Here is a 17,212-nt window from a genome sequence, read left to right as displayed (position 1 = left end):
AAGAGAAGAAAAGAGAAGAAAAGAGAAGAAAAGAGAAGAAAAGAGAAAGTCAATTACCAGGATTTTTTGTGGCCAGACAGAAGTTCAGACCAACATCCCTCTGGCTCCTGGTAAACTTGTCTCCATCACCATAAACACTAGTGACACAGCTGCAATGGAAAGATGAAGGAATAAATGGGTCACAGATAGCTGGCTTTGCTCAAAGAATCACTGCTGCCCTCAAAAACAACAGACCTGCAACAGGAAGAGATTTGGAAGCTTCCCCTTCACCTCAGCTGCTGTTTATCCCCCAGAACAAGACAGGGCTCACTTTGATGTTCTTTACACCACTGGAGGATGGAATAACTGCAGGCAGAAGGCCCACCGCACAAGCACTTTTTTATTGAAATCAAAGTCATACAGGTACAGGATTTGTACAAAAAAAAAATCCAAGAAAATAATTTGCTAGCTTGACTCCAATAGCTTAAAACTTTGTGTCTGGTTTTAAATGTGTATGACATTTCAGCAAAAGCTTGAAATGCTCACGAGACATGAAGGGTTTGTCTGCCTTACCATAAATTCTGCATTACAGGAAAACAGACAAAAAGAAAAAGACAGGCTAGCTTCTTGGTTAGGAGTCCAGCAAGCAATGGGTGTCAGAGTTGTAAGCTCATCTAACTTGCCATCAGGAAAGCTGATACTTACCAGATAGTGAAAGATCCCACTATTTGTGCTCAGATACAGCTCTGTTGATTATATATTTGACTCCCAGAACTGAGATGGGTTGTGTGAGTTGTGTGTGTGCACGTGTGTGTGTGTGCATACATGTTTTTAAAAAAATTTGGTAATCCTCATATTTTTAAAGTCTACTTCCTATGTTTAGCTTGCAAGCCAAAGAGAGGCAAAAAGCATAAAACTTCATCCTATGTACACATACACACACACCCCCTTGCATTAAATCAACATCAGTAAAATCCAGGAGGGTTCTTGGACTGCTACCACTTGACTTACAAAAATAGGGGACTGAGGGTATCTGTGGTAGGGTACATCTTAATATTTCATTCTAATTCACAGTATGAAAACTACTTGAATTCCACCTTTGCTTGAAAAAGGGAAGGTTTTTAAAAAACAATTTTCAGAGAATTACAAACAGGTTTCAATACTAACAAATTCTGCTCGTCCTCCTTCCCCTACTTGTTATAAAACCCAGTCAATATGCAGCCACCATCACAATGTTAAAAATGCATTCAAGGTAGTTGGCTGGTGCCTTGCAACAGTACAGAAGCACACAGCAGCTTTGCCCCACCACCGCCAGAGGATAGTTTCCTGCAAGCTGTGTGCTGTACTGGAAGTCTTAGCGTAGAAGAGACACAGCATGAAAGAATAACTTTGTCCTTGTGAAACGCACACTTGGCTTCCAGGGCACAGGCTGCTGCATCTCAAGAGGATGGAGAGCTGGGGTGCAACACGAGAGGCTACAATGCTCTTTGTAAGGCTCAGATGAACTGTGCCCTCAGAACAAGACGTGTTAGTTCTCTTACTACTCCTCTGGCTTCTTGCCCCTACTGCTCCAATATTTGCTATATGCCTCTTGGAACATGTTTTTACAGGGGATTTTGGCCTTCAGTTTGGTGCAGATAAGGAAAGAACCCCCCATCTTCCGATGAAGAGAATAGGTCTCCTCTGGCGGAGGGACAAGTCGATGCTTCAGCATGACTGGGATTAAGCCATGGATCTTTTCCGTGGTGCTTTGGTTGCCAAAATCAAAAGGTTCCTCAGATGCAAAAGCCTCTCCCAGGATGAGGACAGCATTTAAGTGGGCATCTTCCATTTCCTGCCCAAAGGAAAGAGGCATAAGTAACATCACTAGCCATTTTAAACATCAGGGGAAAAAAAAGTGCTAGTGCTAACAGCAGTTCAGGAGAGACAGTCAGCAGTACCCACAACAAAGGAAACATCCAGCCCCCGACAGAGATTGATGAACACTTGATTAATCGAGTTTCAAGCAACTAGTCTCCCAAGAGACCATCTGCCCAGTCATGAGATTTCAGACATCATCACCTGCAGGATCTTGTTAGAGAAGCAGGGGGGGGACAACACATACCACACACACTTTGTGGTCAGCAGTATCATCATTACTGCTTCTGTTCCCCAAGGGAGGTGACAGAGCAAAAGCTGAGCCATTTTCTGCCCTTCTCCCTCACCCAAAAAGCAATGCTTTCATGGACTGTAATTGGCTTTTCCCTATCAAGAGAGCTGTAAAAGTCCCCAGACCCACACTCTAACAAATTTCTCACCTGGCCAGCACTAAAAACAGACCATTCTACTCCATACCTTGACTTCATAGCCGGTGAGGAATTTCATCTCAATTGACTTCTTCAGTACTCTTTCTCTGTCCATGTCAGCAGCCGCCTTGATTACCTGAATAGGAAGAACACTTTCAGGAGAGCTAGCAGATGACAGAAAAATGCTTTGAGTACAAGACTAACGTGCAGGTGACTTGCTCAGGCTACCCACTCACTTCCTTACCCCTGCTCCCTTTTTTGCCAGATGTGGAGCAGCTGCAGTCTGCAAGTTGGCCAGTGTAAGAGCTATTGGCAAGGAAAGAAAGAAAAAAAAAAGAAAAAAAAAAAGAAAAAAAAAGCTCTTCCCAGTAAGGCTGGGCATAGCAGACCAGAGAACAGACAGACACCAAAAAAGCTTCATGAACCAATCACCCCCTTCCCCTCAAAAAAACAGTGAGAGGCGTTGGATGAAATCTGCTGGCCACTGCAGCTCAACTTATCAAGTGCGGAACACTGTGATCAAGAAAGAGGCACGTATGACACTGCGCGAATTAATCAGTTTGTAAGCAGGCTAAAAGAGTCACAGGACAGGAAAGACAGCAAACAGTACAAGCAATTTCTGCATACTCTCATGTAAAATAACATATCGCTGCCTTCACAGTGGGTGGGAAGAGACGATACCCATTCAGATATGCTGTACTGCCCAAGTACCTCAGTAAACAGCATTACAATTTTCCATGTTTGGTTTGTAATTTAAACATAACTGGGATAGCAAAAGGTTTGCAACAGACATACAGAAGACTACAGTAAGGTATAAAACCAGAATAGAGATCATTCATCCAAAAGTGGATTAAAGTGCAGACACAAAGTGAAATAGCTAAGAGTTGAGCAGAATCTTGCAAATACAAAGTTTCCCCCAGTGCAGCACTCCAGTACATGCTTTAAGTCCTCACCTCAATGTATACATCTGTGAACTTCTCATCAAACCCTCGCGTTGCTCCGAAGTCCAACAGGGCCACCTGGACAGGGACAAACCCTTCTGTATTAAGTATCAAGCACTCAAAGAGGCCTGACCTGAGAAGACTCCTGATGTAATTTTATTAAGCTCAACTGCCTGGAGGTTTTGCACAGCAGTTCAGATTCCCCCAAACTCCTTTCTTCCCTGATAGCAGCAGAAAGAAGCATTTACTCCAGTACATGGCAGAGGAGATATGGCCTATGCTTGCACCATCATAAGCAAACAGCCAAACCGACAAGCAGGACATCTGGAATCACTTCCCCAAGCACAGCACAAGACAAGAGCCTTAGTCTAGTGTCCTTGGCTCAGCCATGCCCTTGTAGATAGTATCACAAACCGCATCTTTCTACCGATCAGCTTCAGAACAGACCCTGAGGCTAAGAAAACAACTGGGACTGGACCAAAGACAGGGAGCCAGCCAGGGTAACACCCAGACTAAGCAAGAACTGGTGGCAAAAAGGACAGGTTTCACTGTCCTACCTGCCTAAGGCTCAAGGGCAGAAACCCAGGAGATGCCCTCAGTAAGGGCTGATTAAACTTTAGAAGTGGGGAAATAATCACAAACTGATTAAAAGCTGCTCTTGTACAGAAACAGCTGCTGTTTGGGCTTACCTTGTGCAACTGTGGGTCATAGAAGAAGTTAGACCAGTTTGGGTCAGTCTGCATATACCTGAACTCAAACAGCTCCCGCAGACACAGGACCAGGATGTGGTGACAGATCTTGAAAAGCAGAGGGAGAAAGTAGTAAGTCAGGAGGGCAAGTGAGCCCCAGTCATGCACATAATTTGCAGCAGACTTCAGCACACAGGGGATACACCACCATGCTGGCAGGAACAGTCTGCTCTTCTGGATGCTGGAAAACACTTGAATAGATCAGAGTCTCGCAACAACTCCCAGCCCACATCCTGGAGTGGGACATCCTGAACAGACAGCACAGATCTCACACAAGTTTTACACCAGCCTCTACTGCAGTTCATGTCAACCCCTGGATACACATCCACAGCAGGTTCTAGGGGTCATCCAGCTGCATGTGTTTGACTTGTATCCTGGTCCTGCCTTTTGCCTACCCAGCTTTGACTCCCCACTTTGTTTTCCCTTTGAGAGCAAAGGTACGTCTTCACAGTGGGAGGAGGGATCCAGTAGCAGAGACTGAGGAGACCAGTAAAGCATTATGGCTCACCCTGGTGGAAAGTCCTCCAGAGCTTGGCCAGAACAAAGTCAGTGCAGCTCATGGGAAAACAAGATGGAGTTCTAGCATATTTTAAAGGTCTGAAGAAGCTGGAGAAGAAGAGTCTCTTTCTGAAAGGCTTTTGAGCAATGTACAGAGCTAGGTCCAAATCACTACTGAAAGGGTCTTTGCTAGACACATACACACCATGTACTGTTCAGCTAAATGCCCAGCTGGGCTCAGCACTAGCCGAGCTGGGGAGAAGAGCAGAAGTAGGCAGATGCCTTGGGACTGATGGGCATGGAGGGAGCAACAGCAACAGTCCCAGGAGAGCCCACAGTTTATTACATACTACAGCAGAACTTTTCTAGGAGGATATTTAAGCTGGAGCCTGTTCAGCAGAACTGCCGGCCTCATTCAACCTCTCTTTGGCTTCCACAAAGCTCCTGTCCCAAGTGAAACACCGTATCCAATGGGAAGGCAGGACAGCACCAAATGTAAGCCAGGCCCTGCTACAGGACACTGCCATCTGGGTCAGAAGGCTGTGGGCCAGCCATGCCGTTTGCTTCTCCTCTTTGCTTAGAGGCAAAAAAAGGGCTGTTCCCGCAGCAACATCCCACTTCAGGGTCTGCTAAAAGCAGTCCCTGATGATACAGCAGCCTATTAGAGAGGACAAGCCCTGAGAAAAAACAGACAGCTCAGGGGTCACAGGCAGCCAGCTCTGGCATAGCTCCAAGTCCAGTGTGTTACTGGGATCCATTTTATCTAGAGGAACATACTCTGCACTCTTCCCCAGTGACCTGCTAACAGCTGATAGATCACACCAAGACACACACATGCACAGGGGGAACCCCCCCCACCCCCACCCAAATCCAAATACCAGGACAGTTATTTCTGCTAACAGAGCAGCTGCTTGTCCCATCACAGACTCCAATCCCTTGTTATATTCAGCACCAACGCCTACCCATCCCCACATTCTCCCCTGCTCTTGTTTACTGAGAGGTACTTTTCCAGAAGGCCTGGGCAGCGCAGGTCATTCTCACAGGGGGAAGTGACACCTAACCACTTGCACAATGGGAGAAGATGCTTGCTACACTTCTGTCCAAAAGACCAGCTGCAAAACAAGACCCCCTCTCCTCCAGCTGGCAATCCCAACCAAGCTTAGGGTCACCTGAGAGAAACCGGGCATTTAGGAGTTACACAGCCCTCTGCCAGCAACCTGGATAAACGGCCAGCAAAGCCTACAGAGCTAGGTTAGCTCCCCTTGAGCCACTCTCACCATTCTCCAATCCCTCCTTGTGCATCAGTGCAGGACTGCAAGGCCTAAACCAGCCCGGGGACACACTGGCATTGCTGCCAGATTACCTACACAGAAATCTTAAGAGGCTCCAAACAGTTGCCAGCTCCAGCCCTGCTTTTCACTGCTCAAGGTTAGCCTTTCCATGAAGAGCTCTTTAGCCCACCAGCCATCAAGCAGGTGGAGTGTGCTGCTCTGAGCTAAGGAAGAAGCAAGATAGGCCTGACAATACCTCATTTCGGATCTCCTGGCTCAGCCCTACAGCTTGATCCAACGGGAAGCCAGACACCAACTCTGTGGTCAGGACATGTTGGCTGCACAGCTCATCCACTACTCTTGGGACATAAAAGAATGGGTGGTCTTTCAGCAGCTCCCTAGGGGGTGAAGAAAGGAAGGGAAAAGGTTAAGAGTCCCGAAAGCAGCTTATTTCAGTGCTGCCACCCTCTCCCCACAGCCTGGCTGTCACCACCAGGAGGTGTTTTCCCTCAGTTACAACAGGGATCAAGTCACCAGAAACAACGCCAGCAGGTTACAGCTGCTGCTGGCTCCAGAGGTCACATCTCCTGCCGGAGCACTGGCATTAGGAGGGCTCCGGGCTGGCACATTAAGGGGCAGTGGGCAGGACCCTCTCCAGCTCCTTTGCCCACCCTGCTTCGTTTCAGGACCAGACTACACAGAGAGGAAATATGCCTTTTCCAAGGGGAGCAATGCTACAGGGGCAGTTCTGCAGAGAAGCAGGAGGGTCACCAAGCCTCCAACCAGCTCTCCCTGATCCAGCCCTCATGTAAAAACAAACTGGACCCCAGCACTACAGGGAGACAAGGGAGCAGCCAGCACTGGTAGTGCCAATTGCTGCAAGAGAGTTGAGCTGAAAAACCTCAAAGGTGCTAGGAGAGCACAGTAAATGGACCAGTGCTGCAAACCTGGTCTCATGAGTTACTATAGTGCTTTCGCATGTAAAGCAGAGGCTCATGTTGAAGGAGAGGGGATAGAAGCTGCCCACCTCATCCCCATGCTTCAACAACTGCAAGTTTGATTGACTGAAAACATGCCTGGCTCTGAGAAGAGGTAGCAATGCTTGGGGACAGCTCACAGAGCATAAACACAAACAGCTCGCCTTGTGCTATAACCCAGGGGCATGGCATTCACCTCCACAGTGTCCCTGGAAATTAAATAACCTCTCCTGCATTTCACATACATACACACACACACACACAGATGGGAGAGGCTGAATACAATGATATGAACATACTGGAATTTCTTTGCACAGGCAGCTTCTCTTTGGTAATCACACTCCAGGGCCAGCTCTCTGCTCAGAACTTCAATCAAATGCTCAGGGAACAAACCTGAAAGCAGAAGGGCAGAGACAAGAAAGTAAGCTTAGAAAAAAAACAATCCCTCAGGCTAAACGCTTTCCAGCCCATTAAGGAGGACAGAGCAGCACCTAAGGAGGAACCTGCCAGCCAGACAACTCCAAGCAAGCCCAGAAAGTGTGCAAAGGCCTCAGAGAGCCGACCTGTATTTCCAACTAGATACAGGTTCTGCAGGTAATTCCAGGCCATGGTTACATAGCTGCTCCTAAAGCAAGGTAAGTCCTGTTCTCCCCTCTCTCCCACAGCCCAAACTGTCCATTCCTGCTCTCTTGTGGTTAGGGCAGCTCTGGTGTTGGTATGGCTATGCAGAGAAACACAGCTAGGGGCAGAAGCACTTAAAAAATAACCCAGGCAAAAGGAAGAAAAAAAAAAAAAAAAGGAAAAAAAGCTGCAAAATTGTGTCTCCCTGCAACCGGGAGCAGACATAGCAGGGCAGAGCAGTCAGCATGACTGAGAAAGTGAATTGAAGCAGGATGTAGCCAGGGCCTGAGTTGCCAAGTCTGTTTTTTTCAAGTCTTGGAGCTGAAAAACTATGCTGTTCCTTGGGCCAGCCATGGCTGGGACTGTAGCAGCATGAGGGCCCTGCCCAGCCAGCACAGAGGGACAGTCCCAGTTTTTGTCAGCACCCAGCCTGATTTAAGAGCAACATTTGTACATTCCCACTAAGATTCACAACTGCTGCCAGGCAGGTGTTTGGAAGGAGGAACAGTAAGTGCTGGCATCACTGGAGAAAGAAGATACGTATCTGTGTGCTGGGACACTGGGCAAGCTCCGAGTGTGGCAGTTCTCCACCTCTCTACCATTCTTGACTAGGAAGAGGAGGGAATGACAGGTACAGAGGGATACAGGAAATACAGGGAAGAATGAATTCTGCCAAATGCAGGAATTCATGTCAGAAAAGGATGGGGACAAAGCCAGACTATATAGCGTGATCGTTGCTCATGCTTCACGCCTAGAAAGCCATTAGAATCGAGTATGCATAGGGCACTTCACACCTTGTAAAGAGTCCCCATGGGTCTGTCACTGTACAGAGCACACCGAGACAAGTACATGTTCCTCCACCTCACACCATGCACACACACACATACAGAGCGCCAAGCAGAACAAGACAGGGTGCCCTGCCCACTCCACTGAGTGGGCAGCAGGGCAGGCGCATGCCCAGCAACGTCAGCAGCAGTTCTGTACCTGGGGGAGGGAAGCAGAGCAGAGTTCCCCCCAGGCTGGCCCTGCACCCCCTGCCCACAGCTACTGCCTCTCCTGCTTTCTGCAGGAGGTCAGCTCATGGGCAGACTCTTCCCAAGTCACATCTACTGTTTCCTTGATGTCATTTCCTCTCTAGTCTATGGACACAGGTGTGTGACATGCTGCTTGGAAGRGGTTGGCAACACTCAACACGTGCCAGTGGCAACAAGAAGCTGCCAAGCCTTGCACAGGTACTGGCAGAAAACTGAATGACCCCATTCTTGTGGGACCCCTACACTAGCTTCCTCCTCCTCCCTCTGCCAAGGGTCTCAGTTGTTTTACCTTCAGGAAGAATATTGCTCATGCTCAGGACAGTCATCAGGTTGTTAACATCACTGTTGATGCTCTGGGCAACTCCAGGGTACTGCAGGACAGAAAGGGAAAGGATAGCGTTGACACTAGATGAACCCAGGATATCCAGCTCTTCAGGGTAAGATAGAAACCCCTTCCAGTTTAACATGCACTGACCCCCAAACACAGCCACCTACAGCCTGGCAGTGAACCAGGACATACCGAGGCACACACCACTCTTCTGAAAGCCTGCTCAATGCCCAGCATCTAAAGTGGCAGGACAGAGATGAGCTAAGATTCAGTCCCTTGCAAACAGAACAGCCCGTTAAGTTCCTCTGACATGGGTTCTTCCAGTACGTTAAAGAAATCCTCAGACATGCAAATCCCAGCAACACTGAGATGCCAATCGGTCACTTCCCAGCACAGCTCAAAGCACACGGCACTGACAGTCCCAGAGGGACTGCGATAGGGCAGGTGGTGTGGCCCCAGTCCAGGCAAAGGTGCCCTCTTCTGTTCTTCTTCACCCAAGCCGTCAAGGGAGCCAGCCAAAACCACTCTGTGGATCTGACTATGCTGATGCCACAGCATTAGCCTTCCATTGCCTTTAACTTGGCCTAACTTCAGAAGAGTGCCTTGGAGACAACAGGCCTGAGAAGAAGCCACCAGTACCCATCCATACTGCTTCTAAAATAACCCTGCCTTACAAAACAAGCCACTAACCAGATGTCTAGCTTTGCCTGGGACTCTGCTCAGTTGGCAAGGGATATTGCTCCTTTGAATTATAAAACATGCAGCTCCAGAACATTTCAGCTCCAGAACGCATTTCCATTAGTAATATCTGGCCCAAGTTGCTGACAGCTTTATGGGGAGTTGGTGAACAACACCTTGCATCAAACTGCCACTGCTCAACACACAGATGATCAGCGTATGCTTATCATTTCAAACGTCCTTAACCTTCAGGCTGTGACCAGAAAGGGGAGCTGTGCACATCTAAAAGGGCACATGACCTATGGAACATGTAGGTTCCTTGCACACAGCAGCAGAGCCAAGGAGGTACAAGCAGTCCCTCACCACTGCAGTGGTGCAGTGATATACCTATGAGAAAGAGCTCCCATTCATCTGGAGTCAAACTGGCTCAAGCAGCAAAACAGTTTGTTCTTCCCTTCTGCTTGCATTAGCTAAGACGTTGCTGGAGCCAATTTTTACTTGCATTAAATGTTTCCTGTCTAGCAGTAAACATATTTATGCAGCTCCATTGCCCTTCTACAGAGCATAGACAAGAGAAGACTAGTCTGTAAAGCTCACCTGGATTTTCATGGCAACTTCCTTCCCATTTTTCAAGCGTGCCAGATGAACCTGACCAATCGAAGCAGCAGCAAAGGGACGCTCTTCAAAGGACTCCAGCATATCCCTCCAGTTGGGGCCAAGGTCATTGTTCAGAGTTTTCTACAAATAAAAAGAAAGGATCAGAATATGGAAAGCAAAGATTTAAGATTTTCCTTGTCAGAAATCACGTTCCTCTAAGGAGCCTTGCATGGCCTAGAGTAGTTTCTAGTACCTGCCCCTGCTTTCTAGATTGTCCTCCCTTCTTTGTCCTTATACATGATTGCAAAGAACAGCCCGGCCAGCAGTGCAAACCCAGCACTAAACAGATTCTGCTCACTCAGGCTACCACAGTAGAGTCTCACACAGATCCAAAGGGCAAAGATCTCTGGCAATACACCACTGCTGTAAGTATACAAAGGCCCCCCTTTTGGTGCCACTTGCTATCTTGTGGAAAATGGAGGAATATCTAACTCCTTGTTCATTTTCATCATACTGCCAAGCTGAACAGTGGCACTCCAGGTATGCAAGAGAGACTCTCTTTAAGGCAATATTAATAATTAAAAATCACAGCCTGCTTTAACAGCTTTTTTGCTACGTTGCCAAACTGTCACCCTGAAGTTCTGGCTCTGCTCAGTGTCTTTTAAAGAATAAGTAGTACTGGCAACTCCTTTTGCATCACCCTTCTGGTCCTCCTTTACAAATGGACGGAGAAAGAGAACATGTACGTAGCGGAAGGCAAGCCTAGTTCACTTCATTCCAACCTTTCTTGAAGGTGGGTTAAATTTTATCAACAACAGCAAGAACAAAGTTTCTGTTAATCTTCCATCAGACTAAGGCTTGTAAGTCAGCTTTTCAAGTGAGATTTAAGCATTTTTAGACGCTGGCTTAACATTCAGAAGCAAGACTACAGAAAGGGAACAAACAGAAGAGGAGGAGACTACATTAAATAAAACCTACATAATGGTATTTGTAGGCAACATCCTGTTCCATCACCATAGCCTCAGGATGTAAAAAATACATTTTTCCTCTGTCCAGAGCTGAGCTTCCATGTGTGGGAGAGAACAGCACCCCAGAATTAAGATCAGTTCTCACCCACTATCAAAAAAGATGCAATACTTTTTGAGAGAATAATCTTAAAAATAACCAAACAGGTAACGTGGACTGGTAAGTCACAGGTAACATTTATTTTATTACTGTCCCCTCTTCCCTGATAAGCAGGAAGGAATATTCCTCACCATCATCTGCTTTATTGGCATGAAGTCAGCACTCTGACGTACACGCTCAAAAATCCTCTGGAGATGGGGGTTGATGAAGGCATCATCTGCCAAGGGGAAAAGCACAAGTCAGTCAAAGCAGGTGCTGCATTCTCCTATTCTTGTTCAGCACACAAATAATTGCTTATCTGCATTCAGACAAGCCAGCTTCTCCTTCCCACAAGCATGCCCTGATGAAGGTTTTTAAAATTATTTCTATTTTAGAAGTTCTCCTTACCCAGAAATAGCATCTGAGGCTCATCTCCTGAAGTATCACACGTCTGATAAGTGAGTCAAACAGAAGTCCCACGCACAAAGTAAAGAGCCATTCCTCCCTCTTTACTCTTGCACAAAACCTGCATCCTACCCAAGCCTCTCCTAAGCTCATCTCCTGCTGCAGCACGAGAAAGTTTCTGTGCACCTTCTCTCACTTATCAGGGGAAAACCAAAGCATGAATACTCTAGAAAGTGTGCTGAGAAAGTTTTTATACTTTGGAGTCAAGCATCAGCTGCCATTTTATTTTACTGAACGAAGCCAGTGAATACCGAGTCTCCACCAGCCACTAAGAGCAGTGCTCTGCACCGCAACAGGCAGCGCTGCACAGCGCTGAGGCTTTTGGTGCAACTGCGGCTTTGACAAACCCAATGAGCAGATCACACTCTGCACAAACCTCTAACATTCACCAACCCTTCTTGCTGAAGATAGTGTGGCATTCAGGTCCAGGAGAGGCCACTTTGTGTCACGGAAACATGAGGTTGGAAGGAACCTTTTGGAAAGTCATCCAAACTCTCTCAAGGTTCACAGTATACTTAATGCAATTCACTTGAAGGGGTAACAGCTTCTCTTGAAAGGTACACTACAGTAAGACAGCACTTACACAAATACCAGACTCTTAGAGGAATCAATATTCAGCATCTGGTACTGTAAACAACTACCAAAATGCAAAGCAACTAGGATTGTGCAGAAGAAAACACAGCTGAGCCAAAAATAACTTATTTCAAGAGTCAGAAGAATTTAGCAATCAAATATTTATGCTCATAAGAAAGGATGGGGGAGGAGGGGTGCCTTGAAAGAGCAGTCTTCTCCTTCAAGCACAGGCTTCAACAACAGGTTGGAGAAAAGCCACCTGTTCTGCAAAACATTTCATTTCTTAAAGGCTCATGGAGAAATTAGCCAGTTTTATCTGCAGCTCTCCCAACATTGGAAAAAAATCCAAGCTACCAGCCTTAACATTGAGGATTTTACCTGCACAAATGCTAGTGACATTAAAATAGAAATGTATATTTGTATCTGTGTGAATGCAGATAAATGATAAGTCTATCCAGAGACAAAAAGAAGCAAAATAGCTAGCTTAAGAGTAGAGTCCTGGGAAGGGGAGTGGGGAGGAATGGGAAGAGAAGATACATAATGCAAAGACATGGCAGCTAACATACTTTGCGTTGCTTAGAAATTCTCATCGAAGCCATGAGCAGCATTTAAAAGTATTAACAAAACCCCACTTTGGAAGCATCAGGAATTTTTAAGAGGAGATGCCATTCTATCACTGCAAGTCAGATTAACAGGCTTTGCAGGGACTGCAAGTAAAACTCCCATCATGACATTATGACCCTGCAAGAAGACTAAGCATTACGTTTGCATGTGCATTCTGAACCCTGAAAGCAGCTTCTACTCTGGGCTCAATTAAGTAAGTATGAAAAACCTCTTAAGATTATAGGTGTGCGCTCTGGGGTAGGTAAACTTAATAGCCATGATGCTGTAACATTTTAACCTGCACCTCCTAGAATGCCCATGCAGAAGGAGAGGGGGGCCTCACTGAAACCAACTCCTGCTCCCACAAGCTGCTTGTCTCATGGTAGCAGGGTCTGCCACAGGCATTTAAGATCAGCTTGTGTTATTCTGTTCATTGCCGACATCCCAGCAATTCACAAAATTCAATCTTTAGTTTGAGCACGCACTCTTCACTGGGGCAGCTTGAGAGTCACTACCTCATTCATTAGTGCAACGCCAATTAACCAAGAAAGCTCCAAGTCCAGATTGCCTGTACGAAAACACATCAGCAACAATAAAATCGGCCACACTGCAGAGGCAATTCTGCGACAAAACAAAGCTTACAACATGCTGATGAACAAGGTTATACTGCTTTGTGGTAAACTGATGAGGCCTTACAGGAATGAAACATGAAGAGTCAGGGCAGGATATTCACAACCAGCAAAGGCATCCGCCTTTTGGACATCTTCCAGAGCACACCCACCGGGACAAGGTATTAACTTGGGCCCTTGGCATCCTTTCTGCACCTGACCTTCAGGGATTTGGGTCCCTAACAGATCTACTGACTCTCAGAAGCAGGCAGCAAGGTTTTTAAGGACACTGCTTTGTTACTCCTGGGTGGTTTAACTCGCAGGTGCTCATCTGCACCTGGACAAGGCAACACAGAGCCCATGTGCTCAACAATTAGCACATCTCCCTGCTACCTGAGGAACCCACCAGACTCACTCAGGCCACAGAGAAGCCCATGAAGTGGCAGGAACCATGCTAAAACCTCCCATCCAAATAGCCAGCCCAAGAACTGGATACACTGCAACACAGGAAACATAACTTTCACCATGACCATCCCACAGCACAGTTACCCAGGGCCCATCTTCTCTCCAGGCATGGCAGCACTCCTCACACTTTTCACAAGAGGGCTGGGCAGCACCACTGAGCTTGCTAAAGGCCTGTATGTCCTTGACATCCAAGTGAAGTCAATCAGCAAGTGTTTTACACTCCTGCCAAAGCTCAATCACATTAGGAGACAGCAGACAATGAGAAAAATCCAGAGCATTTCTGCTCCTCAGAGCTGGCCTTTCACAGCTGTTCCCTCTTCACTCACATCCAGGCTCAGGACAGCTGTGACCAGGCTCTCAACACACATCAGGTGCAACTCATAACAGTGTCTAAATATTTTAAGTAAATCCCCACCTAGGGCAGACAAATTAACTTCACAGCTGATTTCTAGACATGGCTCACTCAACCCAGATGTCAGAGGCACTGGCCACACAAAGCAAGGAGCAGAAGAGCTCCTCCTAGATCTGCACCATGACCAAGGTGGAAGACAATCTACCYGCAAGTGCCAGCACCTGGCAGTTTCCAGAGGGTGAGAAAACAGCATACTGGTGGCAGCCTTTGACACATCAGCTGCTGCCTTTCCCCTAGCTTTGTTAGTGTTGCCATCAGCCTGGCAGGTGGAACAGCACACACCCGAGACAGGTAACTAGCAAATAAAGAACAGAGAAATGCCACAGGCAGGGCTCTCTGGGACAGTGAACTGGCCATGCTCTTTCAGCTTGCCCAAGTTATCCAATATCCCACTGGATCCAGCCTCAGCAGTCAGCACCTAAAAAAATTCAAGCAGAAGCACGAGCCAAGCAAGCCGAGTACTTCAGACACTCGGACACTGATTCAGTTTCAGTGACATCTTGAAAGCTATTTCTAAACAAGCGTAGCAGCTATTTTTGGCTAGTTCTTCCCTTCCCTGATGAGTTGGGCAGGAAGGAGAGGTGGACAGTTCCAGATAAGGTTTGAATTCAAAACACCTGTTATCTCCCAGGAGTGACCTAACAGCTCAGTGCAAAGCTACATATGTCACTCACACCTTCACTTCTAATCACTGACTTTAGAGTCTCATGGATTAAGAATCAGTTTGAAATCCCTTCAAGATAAAAACTCAACTAAGTTTATACCTGAAAAGCTTATGAGCTGTACTGGCCCTTCTAGCAAAGCTCCTGTGCCAGTCAAACATGTAAACCACTAACAGGTTGCTGCAATGGGAAAGGGCTGTGGATATATTTTTGACCATACCTGGAGATCATAGAACAGCATCATGTTCTTTTCTTCCTCCTCTTTTCTAGCAGGACACTTGTGTACTCAGTGTGACATAGCTCTGCTTTTAACAATTGCTTTTTAATACAGACATTAAAATTCACAGAACAGAGTCATCTTATTTTCACCCAATTTCAGGAGCATTACCTAGGCATCAAGTGAGCTGACTCTGATCAGAGCAGTTGTATGCCCAACTGAGCTCAGATTTACAACAGAGGCACTAGAGGAAGCAGGTGATGGTATATTGCACACAAAGTCATTACAGATTGAAAGTAGGCTGAACTTCATCAGATACATCACCATCACTGTTCTCACATGAGAAAGCCACATGTCTTTGCCCTCCACATTCATTTGACTTTGACTGACTGATTCAAAGCATCTGACTCTCCCCGCATGTGACAAGAAATTCTTCACCCCACCTGGAAACAGTAAGGAGAGTAGCTGAGGTCCTATGCTACCACTTACCTTGAATGCTTAACATCTGTCCCAGCTTCAGTGCCGCTCCCCGGACCTTGCACAAAGTTCTCACAATTCTTTCTGCATTGGCCTCCGACAGGAATGGGCTGGAATCCATCACCGCTTTCTTTCCTGAGGGCAAGAAGACAGCATATGGATGAAGAGTGCCCTTACCTCTGTGAGCTTACTCCATTGTATTACTCCACATTCAACAGAAGACTCACTCTTCCCCAGAAGACCAAAATAGGACTACACTTAGTATCTTTACTGCAACCTAAGGGCAGACTGCAGGCACGTACACATGTCTTGTGCCAACTTTGACCTTGCTGGCTTGAGGGCCAACAGCAGCTAGCCACAGCGGATGTTTGTGGAGGCTATGTGGACTGTCCAGGATCCTGGGCAGAAACAGGTGCTGAACTTGCTGTACCAGCTAGGTCAGCCTAGCACATTACATGGTCTCCTAAGGCCCATGTCATAGGCTGAAGCATAGCTATAGGCTCAGAAGAGCAGTAAAGGTGAGCCACAGCAAGGAGTGGGGAGGATCATCAAAAGCCTTAATAACACAGTGGGATAGACTGAAGATGTGCTGGAACTTCATAGGGTGGGAGCAGGGATTCACACCAGCCCCAACCCTCCTTTCCCAAACCCAGTAATTCTTGCTTATTCACACAAACACATATTGCAACCACACATTTACAACATGCACTAGGCATCTGTACAGGGCAGACAGTTTTCACATCATCCTCTAAGCCTGTATTAACATTCTTCCCTAATCGGACTGAAATTTACCATCTTCTTGATACACAGGCAAAACAGACATCCTGTCCCAGCCCCATAACCCCAAAACACCCCACCTGCATACAGCATTTTGAAAAGCAGCAGATTGTATATCTGTGATGAGGTTATCAAGCCAGCCAACGCCCAGACAGGCTGGAGAATGTCCTCAAAGCAGAAGCCTAAACACCCTCATCTGTGCTACTGTATTCTTCTTGGAGAACTTTGCCACTGGGGAAATTAATCTCAGTTGTCAGGATTACCAAGCTTTCCCTCTCGCATCTTCACACATGCATGTTGTTCCTTGCTATGTTCCTGTGAGAAATTTGCCACAGAGAGATGCTGCACAATTCAGTCTAGCTAAAGCCCCTTGCTCTGACTGTACTTAGAGGCCATGCAGGGAGAAGGCCGAACCCTTCTGTCCTTACTCCCATCAGCAGTCACCCAAACATCAACTTCCACAGAACAAGGCCCAAAACATACAGACTCAAAAAAACAAACACACACACAACCACACAATCCCTTCCTCCAAAAATAGCAAACCCTGATGGGTGACAGGCTCAGTAAGTGGTCATGACTGCCATCTGTACACCTGTGACATGGTCCTAGGTATGCAACATGGTTTCTGCATGGCATAAGAAGCCTTTTCCCTCAGCTTTCCCCCTTCCCTTTCTTTCAAGGAAGGAAGGAAGAGGGAGAGAGACACTGACATGTGTCTGACATTACACAGTCCCTTTGAGAGGGACAGAAGGAGCAAGCAGGCACCCACCAACTGCTTCTCTTGGGGCTTCAGCTCAGCTCCTGCTCATGGGGAGCCAAGCAGGAGAGAGGTCAGGTCTTGCAGCCAGGCTGCAGGGCCCAAGGCTCATGCCTAGATCTTAGAGACACAAA

At 46.9% G+C, this 17,212-nt stretch overlaps 1 protein-coding gene across 3 annotated transcripts in view; it reads right to left on the bottom strand.

Moving 5' to 3' along the window:
- Positions 1–359: 359 nt before the first annotated feature.
- Positions 360–17,212, bottom strand: part of COQ8A (coenzyme Q8A) — a 47,999-nt gene continuing 31,146 nt past the window's right edge. For all 3 annotated transcript variants that reach the window (XM_026060441.1, XM_026060442.1, XM_026060443.1), the window contains 10 exons: positions 15,557–15,679; positions 11,215–11,300; positions 9,959–10,099; positions 8,645–8,726; positions 7,000–7,093; positions 5,980–6,121; positions 3,895–4,002; positions 3,218–3,283; positions 2,314–2,400; positions 360–1,813 (listed from right to left, as the gene is read on the bottom strand). In XM_026060441.1, the coding sequence (XP_025916226.1) occupies positions 1,520–1,813; positions 2,314–2,400; positions 3,218–3,283; positions 3,895–4,002; positions 5,980–6,121; positions 7,000–7,093; positions 8,645–8,726; positions 9,959–10,099; positions 11,215–11,300; positions 15,557–15,679 (1,223 nt within the window). In that variant the 3' untranslated portion in view covers positions 360–1,519. The remainder of the gene's footprint in view (positions 1,814–2,313; positions 2,401–3,217; positions 3,284–3,894; positions 4,003–5,979; positions 6,122–6,999; positions 7,094–8,644; positions 8,727–9,958; positions 10,100–11,214; positions 11,301–15,556; positions 15,680–17,212) is intronic.

Source organism: Apteryx rowi, unplaced genomic scaffold (assembly GCF_003343035.1).
Source record: "Apteryx rowi isolate R43461 unplaced genomic scaffold, aptRow1 scaffold_169, whole genome shotgun sequence".
Lineage (NCBI taxonomy): Eukaryota > Metazoa > Chordata > Aves > Apterygiformes > Apterygidae > Apteryx > Apteryx rowi.
This window is presented reverse-complemented; position numbering and strand designations above follow the sequence as displayed.